The 14,607-nt window shown below is 42.0% G+C and overlaps 1 protein-coding gene and 1 long non-coding RNA gene across 3 annotated transcripts in view; one reads left to right on the plus strand and one right to left on the minus strand.

Moving 5' to 3' along the window:
• LOC8042424 (lysophosphatidylcholine acyltransferase 1) overlaps window positions 1–14,607 on the plus strand; it is a 56,827-nt gene that overhangs the window by 5,089 nt on the left and 37,131 nt on the right. For both annotated transcript variants that reach the window (XM_029969971.4, XM_029969970.4), the window contains exon 2: window positions 5,204–5,343. In XM_029969971.4, the coding sequence (XP_029825831.2) occupies window positions 5,204–5,343 (140 nt within the window). The remainder of the gene's footprint in view (window positions 1–5,203; window positions 5,344–14,607) is intronic.
• LOC115311339 lies at window positions 406–7,789 on the minus strand. Its single transcript, XR_006076750.1, has 4 exons — window positions 7,623–7,789; window positions 6,135–6,190; window positions 5,986–6,044; window positions 406–760 (listed from the first exon to the last, which is right to left on the minus strand). It is a non-coding gene; the product is annotated as an uncharacterized LOC115311339 (long non-coding RNA).

Genomic DNA, 14,607 nt, shown 5'->3' on the forward strand with positions numbered 1-14,607 from the left:
ACCTGATTGTGGCAGAAGTTATGGAAAATGCAAAAACTTTTGTTTACTTTGAAAAACATATCACCAAATCGGCAGTGAAAAATCAGATTCCTTGACAAACTCTTGTTTTAATAGGAAAATTCCTTTTTTGGTCCCTACTTTTCAAGCAGGTAACAGGGAAAACTTTTGTTCACTTAAAAAAAATTTAAATGAAAAATAACATTTTGCCACCTCCTTCAGTTTAAAAACAAAACCCTTCCTTTGGCTTTTAAATATAAACAATGAAAGTGACAATAATTTTAGGTGATGGTAACTCTGAATGACCCACAGTACGTCCTACTGGTGAACTTGTGCCAAAAGAAAATAGAATATGTGGTGTCATGGGTGTTGGTGTCGGTGTAGTAGCAGGATTGAGTGCTGGTGAGACTGATCAATGCAGCATGCTATGTCTGCTTTTATACATGCTTTAGTCTCCAGAAGTTTCTAAACTAGAACACACAATAATTGACAAGAATGCAGTGGAACTTTCTAGACAAGCAACCAATAGTAGGGGGATTCAATCCCAATTCATCCGCATGAGAGCCCGCATGTGCTCCCAACGCGGCCATGTATGAATCCCATGACCAACAGAGGGTAGATTTGGCCTGCAGTTGAACTTACGCAGTGCAATGGAAGATCTGAGCAAGGCCTTTACTGCATAGAGAGGCTTACTTCTTCCTCATGATCTTGCTAGTAAAACACCTCTCAATATGAAACACCATGAGTTAGTTTTAAAGGGCCACTGAAAAGAAAAAAAAGATGTTGTTTTAAACAGTCAGATTTTAAACAGCGTGTAAAAAAAAAAAAAAAAAACTTTGTGCGAAAAAAAATTTTTTTTAGAGCAATATTGACGTCAAGAGATTTATTTGAAATTCTGCATGCAAAGTCTATGACGTCATGGAATGTTCATTCGGTCTTTCCACCTCTAGTGAAGGCGAAGCTTATCCACCTCTACTCCACGTGCCCGAAATGTTGAGAGATAAAACAAGTATAAAGGACGTGACTACCAACTAAATTGCGTCTCGCGCCATTAAAAAAAAAAAAAAAAAAAAAGTAAAATTAATTTTTTTACTTTGTGTCTCAACCAAACTGTTAAAAAAATTTTTTTTTTTTTTCTTTTCTTTTCAGGGGCTTTTTAAAGGGAAACTGATGTGTTTCTGTATTTGAGAAAAAAAACAACACTTAAATCGTCTTTATTCGGCCTCCAGGATTACAAATATCAAAACTATATTTCAGATTGATTCGCAAAGTAGCCACAACAGAACTTTCAAAATAGCGCTGAAGCCCCTCCCTCCCATCACTTTGGGTGCGAGGAGGGAATCACGACATATTATACAGAGATCTCAACATTTCTACGCTTTCTGCAAATCTTACCCGACCAGTCTGCACTGCACATGTTTCCTCTCGAGTGGCATGTGCAAGGCAACTGAAACCTCTGGGTATGACGTCACACACAGTGGATGGTTTTTTTTTCTCATGTCTATTGATACATTCTGGTCAATTGCTTGTGATATTCAAATTCACAGGACAAAAATACCTTATAATTACGGTTCAAAGTTTTCGGTTTAAACCCATAAAGACCAATAGAAGTATGCCGAATCCATTTTCGTAAAATTGGTTTTAACCGAAAAAGGTCAGTTTTTAAGTTCGGCATTTTCGATATAAACCGATAAAAGCCGATAAAAGTACGCGGAATCCATTTTCTAAAATTCAGTTTTAACCGCAAATGGTCACTTTGACCTTCCAGTCGTACCACAGAGCCGTGGCAAAAAAATGGAACGACAGTGCCTATAGAATGTATGGAATACACGGATGGCATCTCAACGTTTTGGTTTAATGCGCGCATCATCGATCGGAACGTGAAGTCTGAAAGGGGGGGGGGGAGGGGGCCCATGATTTCGCCATGTAGACGAGCGTGTTTTGAAACTCGTTGTAAGGAAGACTGACTTGATGCAAGCTCTGCAAGTTGTGTTGTGCTTCAAAACATTGCGCCGTGTCTATTTTGGCTGTCAGAATTGATTGATTGGCCGATTTTGGCTCAGGCAGCGCTTCATCTCCTCAGCCTGCGAGTGTCCAGCGTTAGCATTGAGAGGGCATTCTCGAAGCTCGGGGTCATATTAACAGGAAAGAAAGAGTGCAGATCAACGAGGAGAACCTGGGAAAGTACACGTGTGTGTACTATAATAAGATCATGTAATCCTGATGTACAGAAGGTGAAGTTCCACGTTTTTTCGGCATAGGCTGACTTGTTTGTACTTCTGTGTTTTTTTTCTTGTTTCTTTTACATTTGCACACATTTTCCAAATAAAGTGTCCATATATTTTTCAATCTATCTGTGCCGTTATTCTTTGAGTGATCACAAATATCAGGGCTAGAAGGATCATCTGATCTGGTGTCCGTTGGTGTTTATTTTATATTTATCAAAAGAAGCCGATAAACTTTTGTAAGCATAAATATACGCCGAAAAAAAACCAAAAAAAAAACACGGAAATTGATTCTTAAAATAAGCACCAAAAAAAGTACGCCGAATTTTGAAAAAATAGAAACCGAAAATGCGGAACCCTACCTATAACTTACCTCTCTTTTTTTTTTTTTTTTAAGAACTCTTTTTATCTTTTTTTAATAAGGTTGAGGAAAACATTTTTATGTTGTGAAAGATTGGTTCCACTGAATTATGAATTTTGTTAGCATTTTCTTTTTCTTTTTGTATCTTTTCATGGATGAGAAAATCTATGCTGGGCATTTAATTAAGCTTTTAGCTCTGAATGATCGTGCCTGCTGCATTCCTGAATTCTGAGAGAAATTTGTTTTAATCTTAATTATTCTGTTCCTATTTGGAGTGGATGTAAGGGGTGAAGTGGAGTTTTATCCACCAATCATCGAACTCTAATCTTAACGTGCTTGAAGGCCTAAGCCCAGTGGTTAAAGTCTCCCGTAAGTTGAGGGGGGTCCCTACAAGAACGTAAGGGGGTGGGGGGGGGGGGGGTTCTGACGAGATCTACTAGTTGCACATAAAAGAAACCCCCCTGACGACCCTATTCACACTGTACCTGCAACCCTCAAATTGCTAATCCCCAAATGACACACCACTGAAAACAAGCTATTTTATTGCAAGGTATGATTGTGATTTTACAAATGCGGGGGCTGTAGGAGGGTCTCAGACCATCCCTTAGATTCAGTGAGGGGTCCGAGACCCCCTGAGACCCCCCAGACTTTAAGCCCTGCCTAAGCCTCCTTCCAATCTTCACCCACTGACAGTCAGGCCTGTTTTCTGAGTTTTCTGAAGTACTCGCACACTTGTGAAGGTAACTTGTCTTGACTCGCTGCCTTTTCTGGTTATGCCACTTATAGGCAGTGCAAATTTCCAGGACTAGCAGGTTACTAAACATCCATTCTTCACCCAGAAATGGCACTGTTATCAATAATGAATGTTCTACATTTCAAGGTTAAAAGTTCATTTCTGAGCTTTTACAATGTCGATGTCCCCCTGGTAAAAAAAAGCAATGAAAAGAGGTTGATGCAACCAGAGAGTCGGTGGTAGGCAACATCAACAGCAGCAGCAAGAAAAGCACCAGCAAGCAGCACAGTGAACACTAGAAAGATTCAATATTCTTACGGTAACACTTATACCAGGTGTTTCAGCAAAGACTTCAAAACATCCCTACCAATTGTGAATAGTAAGAATATCATCCGCATTTCCTCATTGCCGACCTTGTGCCTGAGGCACGAGTAGAAGCTTTAGCTCACCCCAACGCTTCTCACTTGCTTGAAGTCTTCCTAAAATTGACTGTTTTAGCAGTTTTCAATGATGATCAGCAAATTTCTAATTGGAAACATATGTTTATTTTTATTTGCACTAATTAAAACATTACTTAGTAAATACTCGTTAAATATTTAACTGAATAGTATGTTTTTTTGCAATTCCTGACATCTGCCGTGGTTGGCAGTTTGTTCCCGAAAAAGTTAATTTTTTTCTCAACCACCCTATTGGTAGGAATTTTTTAAAGTCTTTGCTGACATGCGGTATAAAAAGCATAACACAGTCATCAAACAACACACTTTTTTTAGTCATTTTCAGAGTTCTTAACGAAATCTCAGTTGATGTTGTGAAGATAACAAAATGAATATATCGCATTAAACTCATTATTAATAAATATTTAATGTAATTTGCATGCATGTTACAGTGTATGGCAACCTCTGTGATACTCATTTAATTTGTCTAGTGACACTGGTATATGGTATGTTAGTGATTGCAGAAATAATTTGTTCGATAAAGTAGCATATGCCGTTTTTTAGTGCCCTAGATTTTAACATACTATTTGTTGTGTCAGACCTGACAAATTAAAAGTTGCTTTTAGTATCACTTGAAAAACTGGTTTAACAGCTGTTTATTAATTATCCTATGTTGCTGCAAGAGTTCCTTAGTGGGGTGCAGATATGGCACATTATTAATGCAATAGATAGTTTTTTGTTTGTTTGTTCAAAGCTAGGTGCCCGTTACTGTTTCTCTTGGTAGTTATACCTTGCGCTAAGGTGCAGTAATTCAAATGTAATTCAAAAAGGGTATGATAAACTTGAAGCTTAATGCTTTATTTAGTTGTTGCAAGAGCAGAGGGACAGCAAACCTTATTGATGAACTCAGTTGGCAAACTTCTAATAAGACACCTCCTCACCTCCAATATTTCTCAGCTGTCAGTTGACTGAAGCCCCGCCTTTCCTTCATGCTCTGCATCATATGAGCAGCTTCACTTAACTGGTGACAAACATTGACAGGGAGAGGGGGGTTCAGCTCCTATAAGCAAGCGTTTGTGGGACTTGCTACTTTACTGTATCTAAAAGTACCCTTTTTTTTATTATTGCATGGTAATAGTTTTCTAATTGTTCCAGCAATTTGGGTTAAGAATAAAGTTTTTTTTATAAAAATAGACAGTCTTTTATTTAGTTCTATAACAGGTATCTATAGCTATGCATATCCAATAGTTCTGTAGAGTGCTACAAATTCAAGCATGTTAAAGGGTGCACTATGAGAGTATGATTTAACTTTTCTCTCTCTAGCTCTTAAGCACATTTTTGCTATGTCATTGTGTATTTAGTTTGCATTTTCAGTCTTCCAATAACAGAACTGCTTATGCTGACTGTTTTACCTCTGGTTCACCTCTCGCATACTTTGCTCCTTGCATTGCAGATTACAAGAACCTTAAGACGCTGGATGAGATAGACAACATGACAACCAGCTTAATTGACGGTTCACATTCACCAGCTAAGGACGCTGTTGGGAACCCATTTTACTTCCGGATTCATCTTTCCAGGTCTGATAAAATTAAGGTGAGCCTCTACAGTTTCTTTCCTTCAAGGGAGAAAGATTTATGTGCTCAAAGTTTTCTTTTCTTCTTTTTTTTTTTTTTTTTCTTCTGGTCAACATTATTCACTAGGAAGGCAAAAGTAGGAAGTAGGAAGGCTGCTGGTAACAGACTTATCAGGTTTCTCTCAGAATGAGATATAATGTACACAGTAAGCATCACAAGCTGGACCTAGCTTATCATATCTCGCAAAGAGGATCTGGCAGCTCTCCACACACGCAAATATCCTAGCATGCTGTCAGTTTACACTACACTTCCCCTCTCTGTAGAATATGCCAAACACCATAGATTTCACTTTCTAACCTCCTCATAGCTTTTGTTATCTAATATGCGGCAGTATTGGCTACCTAGTGAGTATTTTTTTACTTAGCTTGAAAAGGAGGATTCTTGAAGACTATCACTCATTATTCAAAAACATTGATTCCTTAATTCCTTCCCATGTATCCTAAAGCTCACCAAATTTTTGTAATGATGTAGTATTTCCTTTCATTAAATGAGCAGATTTGAAACACAAATATGGGATGCATATACGTGACTTTACAGCTAAAATCTCTTTAAAACAAAACATTTAATATGCATTGTGATAATTTTTAAAAGAAGGCAGTACCAAGGTTTTGCGCATTAGTTCATGTGGACGTTGTCGAAAACTGGGGAAGACTGGGTCACCTAGAAAGGAATAAGAAAGTTGGGAAAATTTCATTCTGGGTTTACTCTCCTCCCAGGACTGGAGCAAATGTTGCAAGCGCGGGGTCTTACATTCTCGACGTGCTCCCATTGTGTGAGCAGACGTGCCAGATTGGTATTGCTTCTGCCTGGAATTAATTTTGAATGAAAATCTGTAAACCTTAGCATTTAAAAAATGTTAATATTGTGAAAATGACTTTGCATCTGCACCTCAAAGCAAGCCTAAGCAAGGGGGGGGGGGGGGGGGGGGGGGATCAGAGCCGACCAGAGAGGAAATTACAAAGTCCTGGGTCTAAAATTACCACTGACTTCCTTTTTTTTTTTTCTTTTTTTTTTTCTTTTTGTTATTTGTTTACTCCAGCTTATAGATCTCCATCTCAGCCACTTGGCAGCCAGGGCATGCGTGCCATCAAATCAAGATATGCTCACTACTGCCCTTGTCTAATGGTTTAGTCTTCCTATGCTTCTCTTGTTGGGAAGCATTTATTGGGGTTTGGAACTGTGCTTTTATCAAATGGCTCTTTATTTAAGTAAACTTGAGGAAAGTTTTCCACTGAATTTTCGGAGTTCTTACCCAATGCAGAAGACAACAAAGGCTTGCTTGTGGTCAGTAACACACCAATAGTTTGCTACCTTACCAGTAGTTTGTTTAATTACTGAAGACTTGCAATTCCTCACTGATTGCACATCTGTAAAGCAAGCAGTGGCTATGGCAATTGAGGTATTAACTACGTTGGTATAAGAGGCACAATCGAGAAAATAGTAGTCAAACCCGTTTATGACGAACAGTAGGAATCGCTACGATTAGTTTGATATAGCAAGTAATTCGATATAGTAAAAATCGTTAACAACGAACTTTCACATTGCGTGCGTTGTGACGCGAGAGCATCTCTTTCTTTCTCAGCTCTTCGCTTCCACCTTGTACCCACGCGCTGATAAGCTTTTTTCTTCTTTTTTTTTAGTTTAGTTCTCTTTCTGAATTGCTTCTGTCTGTGGGCAACGGTTTTGGGATGAAAAGTTTTATTTTTCTGTGCGTGCATGAAGAGTGTATTTTTAGCTTTCTCCCATTCTGAATTGCTTTTCATCACTCGATTTTGTTTGCAACTTGAGCTTTTGAAATTTTCTTTCTTTCCTATTTTTTTTTTTTTTTTGAGGGGGGGAGAGAGAGAGAGGGAGAGAGGAGGGGGAGAGGGAGGGGGGGCTGGAAGACGATTGTTTGCTCATTTTTGGAAGCTTTCGCGGAGAGAAAATGTTTGATGTAGCGAATATGTTGTTCGTTATAAAAAGTACATCTTACATGCATTTTTATTTAAATTTTCCGTGAGTTCGATATCAACAATAATTCGCTCTACGTGGGTTCGTTCTAAACGGGTTTCACTGTAGCTTGGGATAAAACTCGGCATGCAGACGAAAAAAAAAAAAGCAAGCATGATGGTCAGTGTCTTTTTGGTCCTAATTCTTTTCTTTTTTTATGTCATAGCATTTGCACACTGTTTGTATTACAAACTTGACTAGTTCACCTCACCTGTTCGTTGTAAGCAGCGTTACTAAAACACTCACCTGGGAAACTCGCCCTTGAAATCCGGATTTCTCGCATTCATCGAGACCAAACTAAATACGATAACAGCGCCACCCTTTAGCGACGATTCAAAATATGAAAGTTGATTTATATAGCTACTGCGAAACGGCTCTGCAAGATGGTGCCATTGGCCCTTGCACGACTCGATCTGAACCAATACGTGCAAAAGTTGATTTATATAGCTACTGCGAAACGGCTCTGCAAGATGGTGCCATTGGCCCTTGCACGACTCGATCTGAACCAATACGTGCAGCCATGCAATTCCCGGAGTGGCTGCTGCGGGTGTAATGGCGGCTTTGTGATCGCCTCTAGTTCGGTTCTCGAGTACGGAACGGAGCCACTTTTTCAAAGCAGGCTCTATAGCAGTTTCCCAACTGAGTTGTTCTAGAACATTGGTTGTAAGCATTTTAATGTTTTCTAAAAACCAGGGTCTTAGGATAAGAAAGAAATAAGATGTTAATATCTTGCAAAATGGATTAAATAATAAACTGGTTAATATTAAAATATAAGGGCCCAGAAATCAAGAGATTCAGTAATGCAAAGCCCTACAAAACTGTTATAATATTGTTTTGGAAGTTTCAATAAACATGGCCAGGGGATGCATAGAGTGGAAGCTGACGGCACCAAGGGGGTCCTGAGACATTCCCCACGTGGTGTTACTCGTTACTTGGTACAACCGGTACAATCATGTAAGAACTACCACCTGGTGTCAAGAGTGCTTCGGAAATGGAGGAGAACATAACGGCTCAAGCAACGCTGCTAACAACTGGCTTCAAGGCACTGCCAGCCTTCGATTTCAAGCGCCCAGAGGAATAGCCAAGGTGAATCACTTGTTTTAACAGGTACCTTAGGGTTTCTAAACTCGACAAAGAAGAAGGATTGCAAGTAGGCGCATTGATCTACTTTCTCAGCGAGGATGCGGAGGACATTTTATCTGCCTCGACTCTGACCGATGCCGAACAGCGACAATTCGAAGTTGTATCACAACTCTTCGAAAGCCACTTTGTTGGCAAGAGGAACATCATTTATGAACGAGCCAAGTTCCAGCAGATGAAGCAAGAGCCAGGGAACCTGTTGAAAGCTTCATGACAAGCCTTCATCGCCTAGTAACACGTTGCGGCTACGGCGCATTGAAAGAAGAACTTGTCTGCGATTGTTTTGTTGTCGGATTGCAAGATTCTTCACTCTCTGAAAAACTTTTAAGTGACTCGAATCTGACCCTGGAAGCTGTGAACACACGAGCATGGCAGAAAGAAGCTGTGCATCGACAGCAAGCCGTCGTCGGAGGCGAATCCCGAGCAAATTTGACGCCGGATGCCCTCCACAAATGAACGTCGGCAAAAGAGAAACGTGTACAGCGCCGAAAAATGCTGGAAAATATGCGGCTAGAACGAAGACGTGTGGAAGATGCGGCAACAGTGCCCTTGAGAAGTCCAAGTGCGCCGCGGCGGGATCAACCTCTCGCAGCTGCAGAAAGAAAGGCCACTGCATGGCAACAAGTTTGCTTTAAGAAGCTTAGGAATGATGGCAAGAGCACCTTAAAGGGGGTGACTCTAGAGGACACAAATGAAGGGCCAAGTTGGATGATCGGAAGCATTCAAGCAGTAGATGAAAGTGCATGGAAAGCCAAACTGCAATTCAACGGGACGACTGTTATGTTCAAAATCTGGTGCAGACGTGAGTGCCATGCCTCCAAAAACCGTCCCAAACAAGGTGACCCTTGAGTAGACAGCTGCTAAGCTCTACCTACATTGCAAACAGACAACAACTGGAAATGCTGGGGAAGTTTCAGGCGACGTACAACACAAGAATAAATCCCTACACCAGGTGATGTACGTGGTGAGCGGCCTGGAAAAGCCTTTTCTGGGAAGAAAAGCCAGCAGAAAATTGGAGCTCATCCAACTTCTGTGCACAGTCTCGGACCAAACAGCCAAAAGGTACAATGAACAGTACCCTGAGTTGTTCAAAGGTCTCGGAGAAATGGCGGGAGAGCAGAAAATCAAACTTGCGAAAGACGCAGTGCCAGTCTTCGTTCACACATCACGGCGTGTGCCTCCAGCACTGATGATGAAAGTACAAAAGCAGCTGGCAAACATGCCGAAAGAATGAATCATTAGGAAAGTTGAAGAGCCTACACCATGGTGTTTTGCAATGGTGGTGGTCCCCAAGCCGAACGGAAAAGTTCTAATCTGCGTGGATCCGGCACAACTAAACAAGAACATTAAACGCGAGAAGCTAGTTCTGCCCTCTTTCGAAAAAACACTGGGAAGGTTGTCATGCAGATCGCTGTACTCAAAACTGAACGCCAAGTCCGGATTCTGGCAAGTTTGGTTGGCACAAGAGCCACAAAATATGACCACCTTCATCACTTCTTTTGGCAGATATTGTTTTCAACGACTATATCTTTTCCTCCCCTGAGTACTTTCAACGAAGGATGACGAGGCCCTGGAAGGAATCCCAGGGGTCCTATGCTATATGAATGTCATCCTAGTCACGGGCGCACACGAGAGAGAGCATGAGCAGAGGCTGGAGGAGGTTCTCAAGAGGCTGAGAGCAACGGGTGTCCGATTCAACGACAAATGCAAGTTCAAGCAAAAGTCAGTAAAGTTCTTGGGACACATCGTCAGCCAGGAAGGGATCAAGCCAGACCCACAAAGGGTCACAACCAACACTAATAGGCCAGTGCCAACGACAGTGACCGAAATGAGGCAGTTCATTGGGGTGGCAAACCAAGTGGGACGCTTCACCCCACATCTGTCCGAAAAATTAAAGCCTCTGTGTGACCTTCTCAAGAAGACAAACGAGTGGACATGGGACACTCCATAGGAAACAGCATTCAGAGCAGTGAAGGACATCCAGGAGGCAGCAGCCTAACACTATATGATCCTCAACAGGAGCTTATTGTTTCAGCAGATGCTTCATCCTACGGTTTGGGGCAGTGCTTCTGCAAAAGGACAAGAAGGGAGACATTAAACCAGCAGCTTTTGCTTCTTAAAGGAGCTGTGCAACGATTTTAACGTTGAAAGAATTGGCATCTTCTGCTTTTGATCTCGTTCACCTTGTCACAAATGGCAGAAAACACACCTCCTTCCATCGAAATGTTGCGATTCCGCCGCGTAATAGCGAGGCAAAATTTAGAACATTCCCCGACCTGCAGCCCCGAGTGGTGGCTATGAGAAACACGCGGCGTGACGTCAATGGGGAATCTTGTAGAAAGATAGCAAGTTGTGCGAATACCTGTTCGACAAAAGGTAACTTCTCTATAAATGTTGTCGTTCCAACATATATATAAATGCGTCAAAAACCTGGTATCATCGACAAAACTTTTATTATATGGACTTTTAGTGGCGCCATCTATCCTAGGTCCACAAAACCGTCGGCTCTCTCTGCTACCGCGAACAGCCTAGAAGCCAAAGGGGGAGGGGGACAGGGCTGGACGGGTATGGCTGGACCCGGATTAGACTTTCCTCCTTTCACCATATTGTTCGCGCAGCGCCCGCCAGCACGTGGTCATGCGTTCGCGAGCGGGTGAGTTCTTGCTGCTCACTGATGGCTCTAAAGAGAGAACTTTTCCGAAACCCCGCGCCTACCCCATCAACGTCACTGCGCACTTGACCCGGAAGACTACGTACGAGTTGAGAGGCGGCAAAAACCTGGATCTTTTTAATTTTTTTAAAATAAAAACTAGGGTATCCAGGCAAAATCTGTTTTCTATAGTTCACTTAAGTGTCAGGCACCAACTCCCACAATAATTTAAGCAAAGCCCTGAAATTGTTGCACAGCTCCTTTAAGGACTGAGTACTACAGAAAGAAAATACGCTCAGACTGATAAAGAAGCATATGCTGTGACATGGGCATGTGAAAGATTCGAGAAGTTCCTTCTGGGGACCCAGTTTCACAATCCAGACAGACCATCATCCTCTCGTGTCTCTTCTCGGGTTCAAAGAACTAGATGCAATAACAGCCAGAGTTCAACGATTCAAGCTGCAGGTGATGAGATTCTGCTACACAATCTCGCACGTGCCTGGAAAAGAACCCTGGATGGCTGATGCCCTGTCAAGACCACCTGTTGAACCACCAGACAACATAGAAGAAACCAAAGCCTATGTGCAAGTGGTTCTTCAGTCAGTCCTTGCATCCTATGAGTACCTGGATAAGGTAAAGAAGATCCAAGAGGAAGATCCTGTCTGTACTAAAGTGAAAGAGTACTGCGAAAAGGGATGGCCAATTAATAAGGACCAAGTGCCCATCGAAATCACGCCATATTTTCAAGAACGACACAACCTCACGGTAGAAGAAAACCTACCGGTGAGAAGCAACCGCCTTGTGATTCCAAGCCAAATGAGAAATCAAGTCTTATACCGGCTACACAAAGGCCACCAGGGTAATTACAAGATGCCGGCAACGAGCCAAGGTGTCATTTTGGTGGCCCGGACTAAGCTCTCAACTGGCCGATGTTGTGACAAACTGTCTCAGCTGTGCACAAGAGTGAGTACCAAAAACACAACCGATGATCGCATCTGAACTACCAAGCGACCAAGGCAACGGATTAGCACAGATTTGTTTGAGTTGAAAGGAACAAAATACCTGCTGGTCTTGGACTATTACTCGAGGTACGTGGAAGTGAGCAGACTGAGACAAACCAGTTCAGAAGCAGTCATATCATATCTCAAGGCAATATTTTCTCGTCACGGAATATTCGAGAATCTGCGATCAGACAATGGTCCACAATTCCGTTCCAAGCTATTTGAAGACTTCTCAGAGGACTACAAGATCAAGCATATTACAAGTTGCCAGGGCCAGATCCAGAGAAGCCCCCAAAAAGAAACCCCAGGAAAGAAAAAAAAAAGGGGGGGGGGGGGTACAGAGAGGGAACACTCGCTGCACACCTCATTGTGTGTTGGATCTTTGTTTAAATGCACATATAAATATATAAATAGTAGAGGAATGACATGATTGTGATATCTCCTGCTTCGAAGCAGGGATAACAGAATCTTCATTTAACTCTGCCCACTTTGCACGACATAAGACTATGGTTTAGGTTTTTCGGTAAATTTCGATAAACCACAAAAATTAACCCCCCAAGGATCAGTTTTATCAAAATCGGTCCTTGAATAAAAAAAACCCAACCTTTGCGGGAAGAAAATCTTTTATCTACAGTTATATTTTGGCACAAAACACTGCCTCCAATGAACTGTCCACGAGGTTGGTTTTTGCTCTGGATCCCCACATCTTGTTTCTCTTTCTTGTCGGTACGGGAACGTCTTTTGATTATTCAGGTCACGCAAATGTTTCGCGCAGGCTGGGGAATCACATGCCCCATTTTCTTCAACATAATTTCCGAAAAACCCTGTTTTTTCGTTTAATACCAAAAGTTGTCAACGGAAAACACCGAATCTGCGGGAAAAAGTAAACCCCAAAAATTGCGTGGTTATGCAGCAGGTGCCTCGAAGCTATGAAAGTACAGTACTTGCATGTGAAGTCAATCAGCCAGCACGCACAGGGACAATTGTTACCCAGGGTAGATGAGAAATTTAGCCAGTGGAGTAGGACTGCTAGCTTGTGCTCTTTATGGGCTCACGAGTACTGATACACGACTGCACGCTGGTACGATGCTCATCCAGATCGAAACTGCAAACTACTCATGCCGCACGTCCAAACGACTTGCTCAAACGACTGAGTTGAAGAGGTGAAAGAAAGCGAAGACCAATCGAAAGACGATTAAAACAAAACAAAAAAAAGACAAAAAAATACTACGGGCGACTTGCTGTTCCTAGAAAACACTCAAACAAAAAATTTTTCTTCAAGCAACGTCCAGGTCACTGGGCGACAGGTGACCGTCTCCGCAGTGTCGCGCTCGTCGCGGCTTAGGCTCTTGGCGCCTCCAGACCTTGCCACAGAGGAACAAAAGCGCCGACAGCCATCAACATTTTGTTTTTATTTTGATATTTATGCTCGCTTTCTCCTTTTTTGAGGAATATTGCTTAGCAGCAAGAAACAAATGCACACACACACGCAGACAAGAATAGCTCCTTAGTCAGATATATTTCGTTTTACTGTGATGGACGCCACGACCTACACGAGCCAATCCATAGTTTATAGCTTGTCTCGTGATTTCGCGCTCCCCGCGTTGCTCCGCTCAATCGGAAGGACACATGACACCCTCTGAGCTATCAATTGGCTCCGGTGGCTCGTAGCATCTATAGAAGAACTTCTGGACGTTATGGAAAAGGTGGTCCACAGAATACTTACTGGAGACTAGAAATATGCAAAGAACCATCACCTCGAAGACGCACAGCATAAAAGTCTGAGATCTTGTCATAATCAAAGACAACTTACTACCGAGACAGCGATGGCAGATGGGAACGGTTGAAGACGTTTCGATCGGAAGAGACGGAAAATACGATCTGGTACCATCAGATTACCCAGCAGAGTATTTTGTAAAAAGACCCATTCAACTGCTTTTTCCTTTAGAAGTTTCTACCAAGTAAATGTAAAATGAACAAAGTTCATTTCAGGGGCAGTGTGTAAAAACTTCCACGTCGGTCTAGAAGACGACGAAACAGCGGACAGAACAAGCCAAGGCTTGAGCACCGCCGAATGAACACGAGGAGCGGGGGGAACGAGCCGACCACAACCGTTTTTCGCCTAGCTACGATGTCCCTTTTCTAACTGTAAATAGTGCACATAAAGTTGCTATCGATTTAAACACCATAACGTTCAGAAGTTCTTCTATAGCATCCTTTGCGGTCCATGGTAAGGTGAAAACAAAGTATAGAAGTGTACGCCTCCTCACCAATGCCAATTCTTTCTGCACATAGACATGAAATATACTTCTTTGTTGTATAATTTTTTAGCTGTCTTTATGTTGTCGCTGCCGTCTGTTTAATCAGAACTGAGTCGCTGATTCCACCGTCGCGAATATTTAATTGGCTTGGCGCCTCTACCCGCAAGAATTGGCTCACA

Source organism: Ixodes scapularis, unplaced genomic scaffold (assembly GCF_016920785.2).
Source record: "Ixodes scapularis isolate PalLabHiFi unplaced genomic scaffold, ASM1692078v2 PGA_scaffold9__187_contigs__length_104089568, whole genome shotgun sequence".
NCBI lineage: Eukaryota > Metazoa > Arthropoda > Arachnida > Ixodida > Ixodidae > Ixodes > Ixodes scapularis.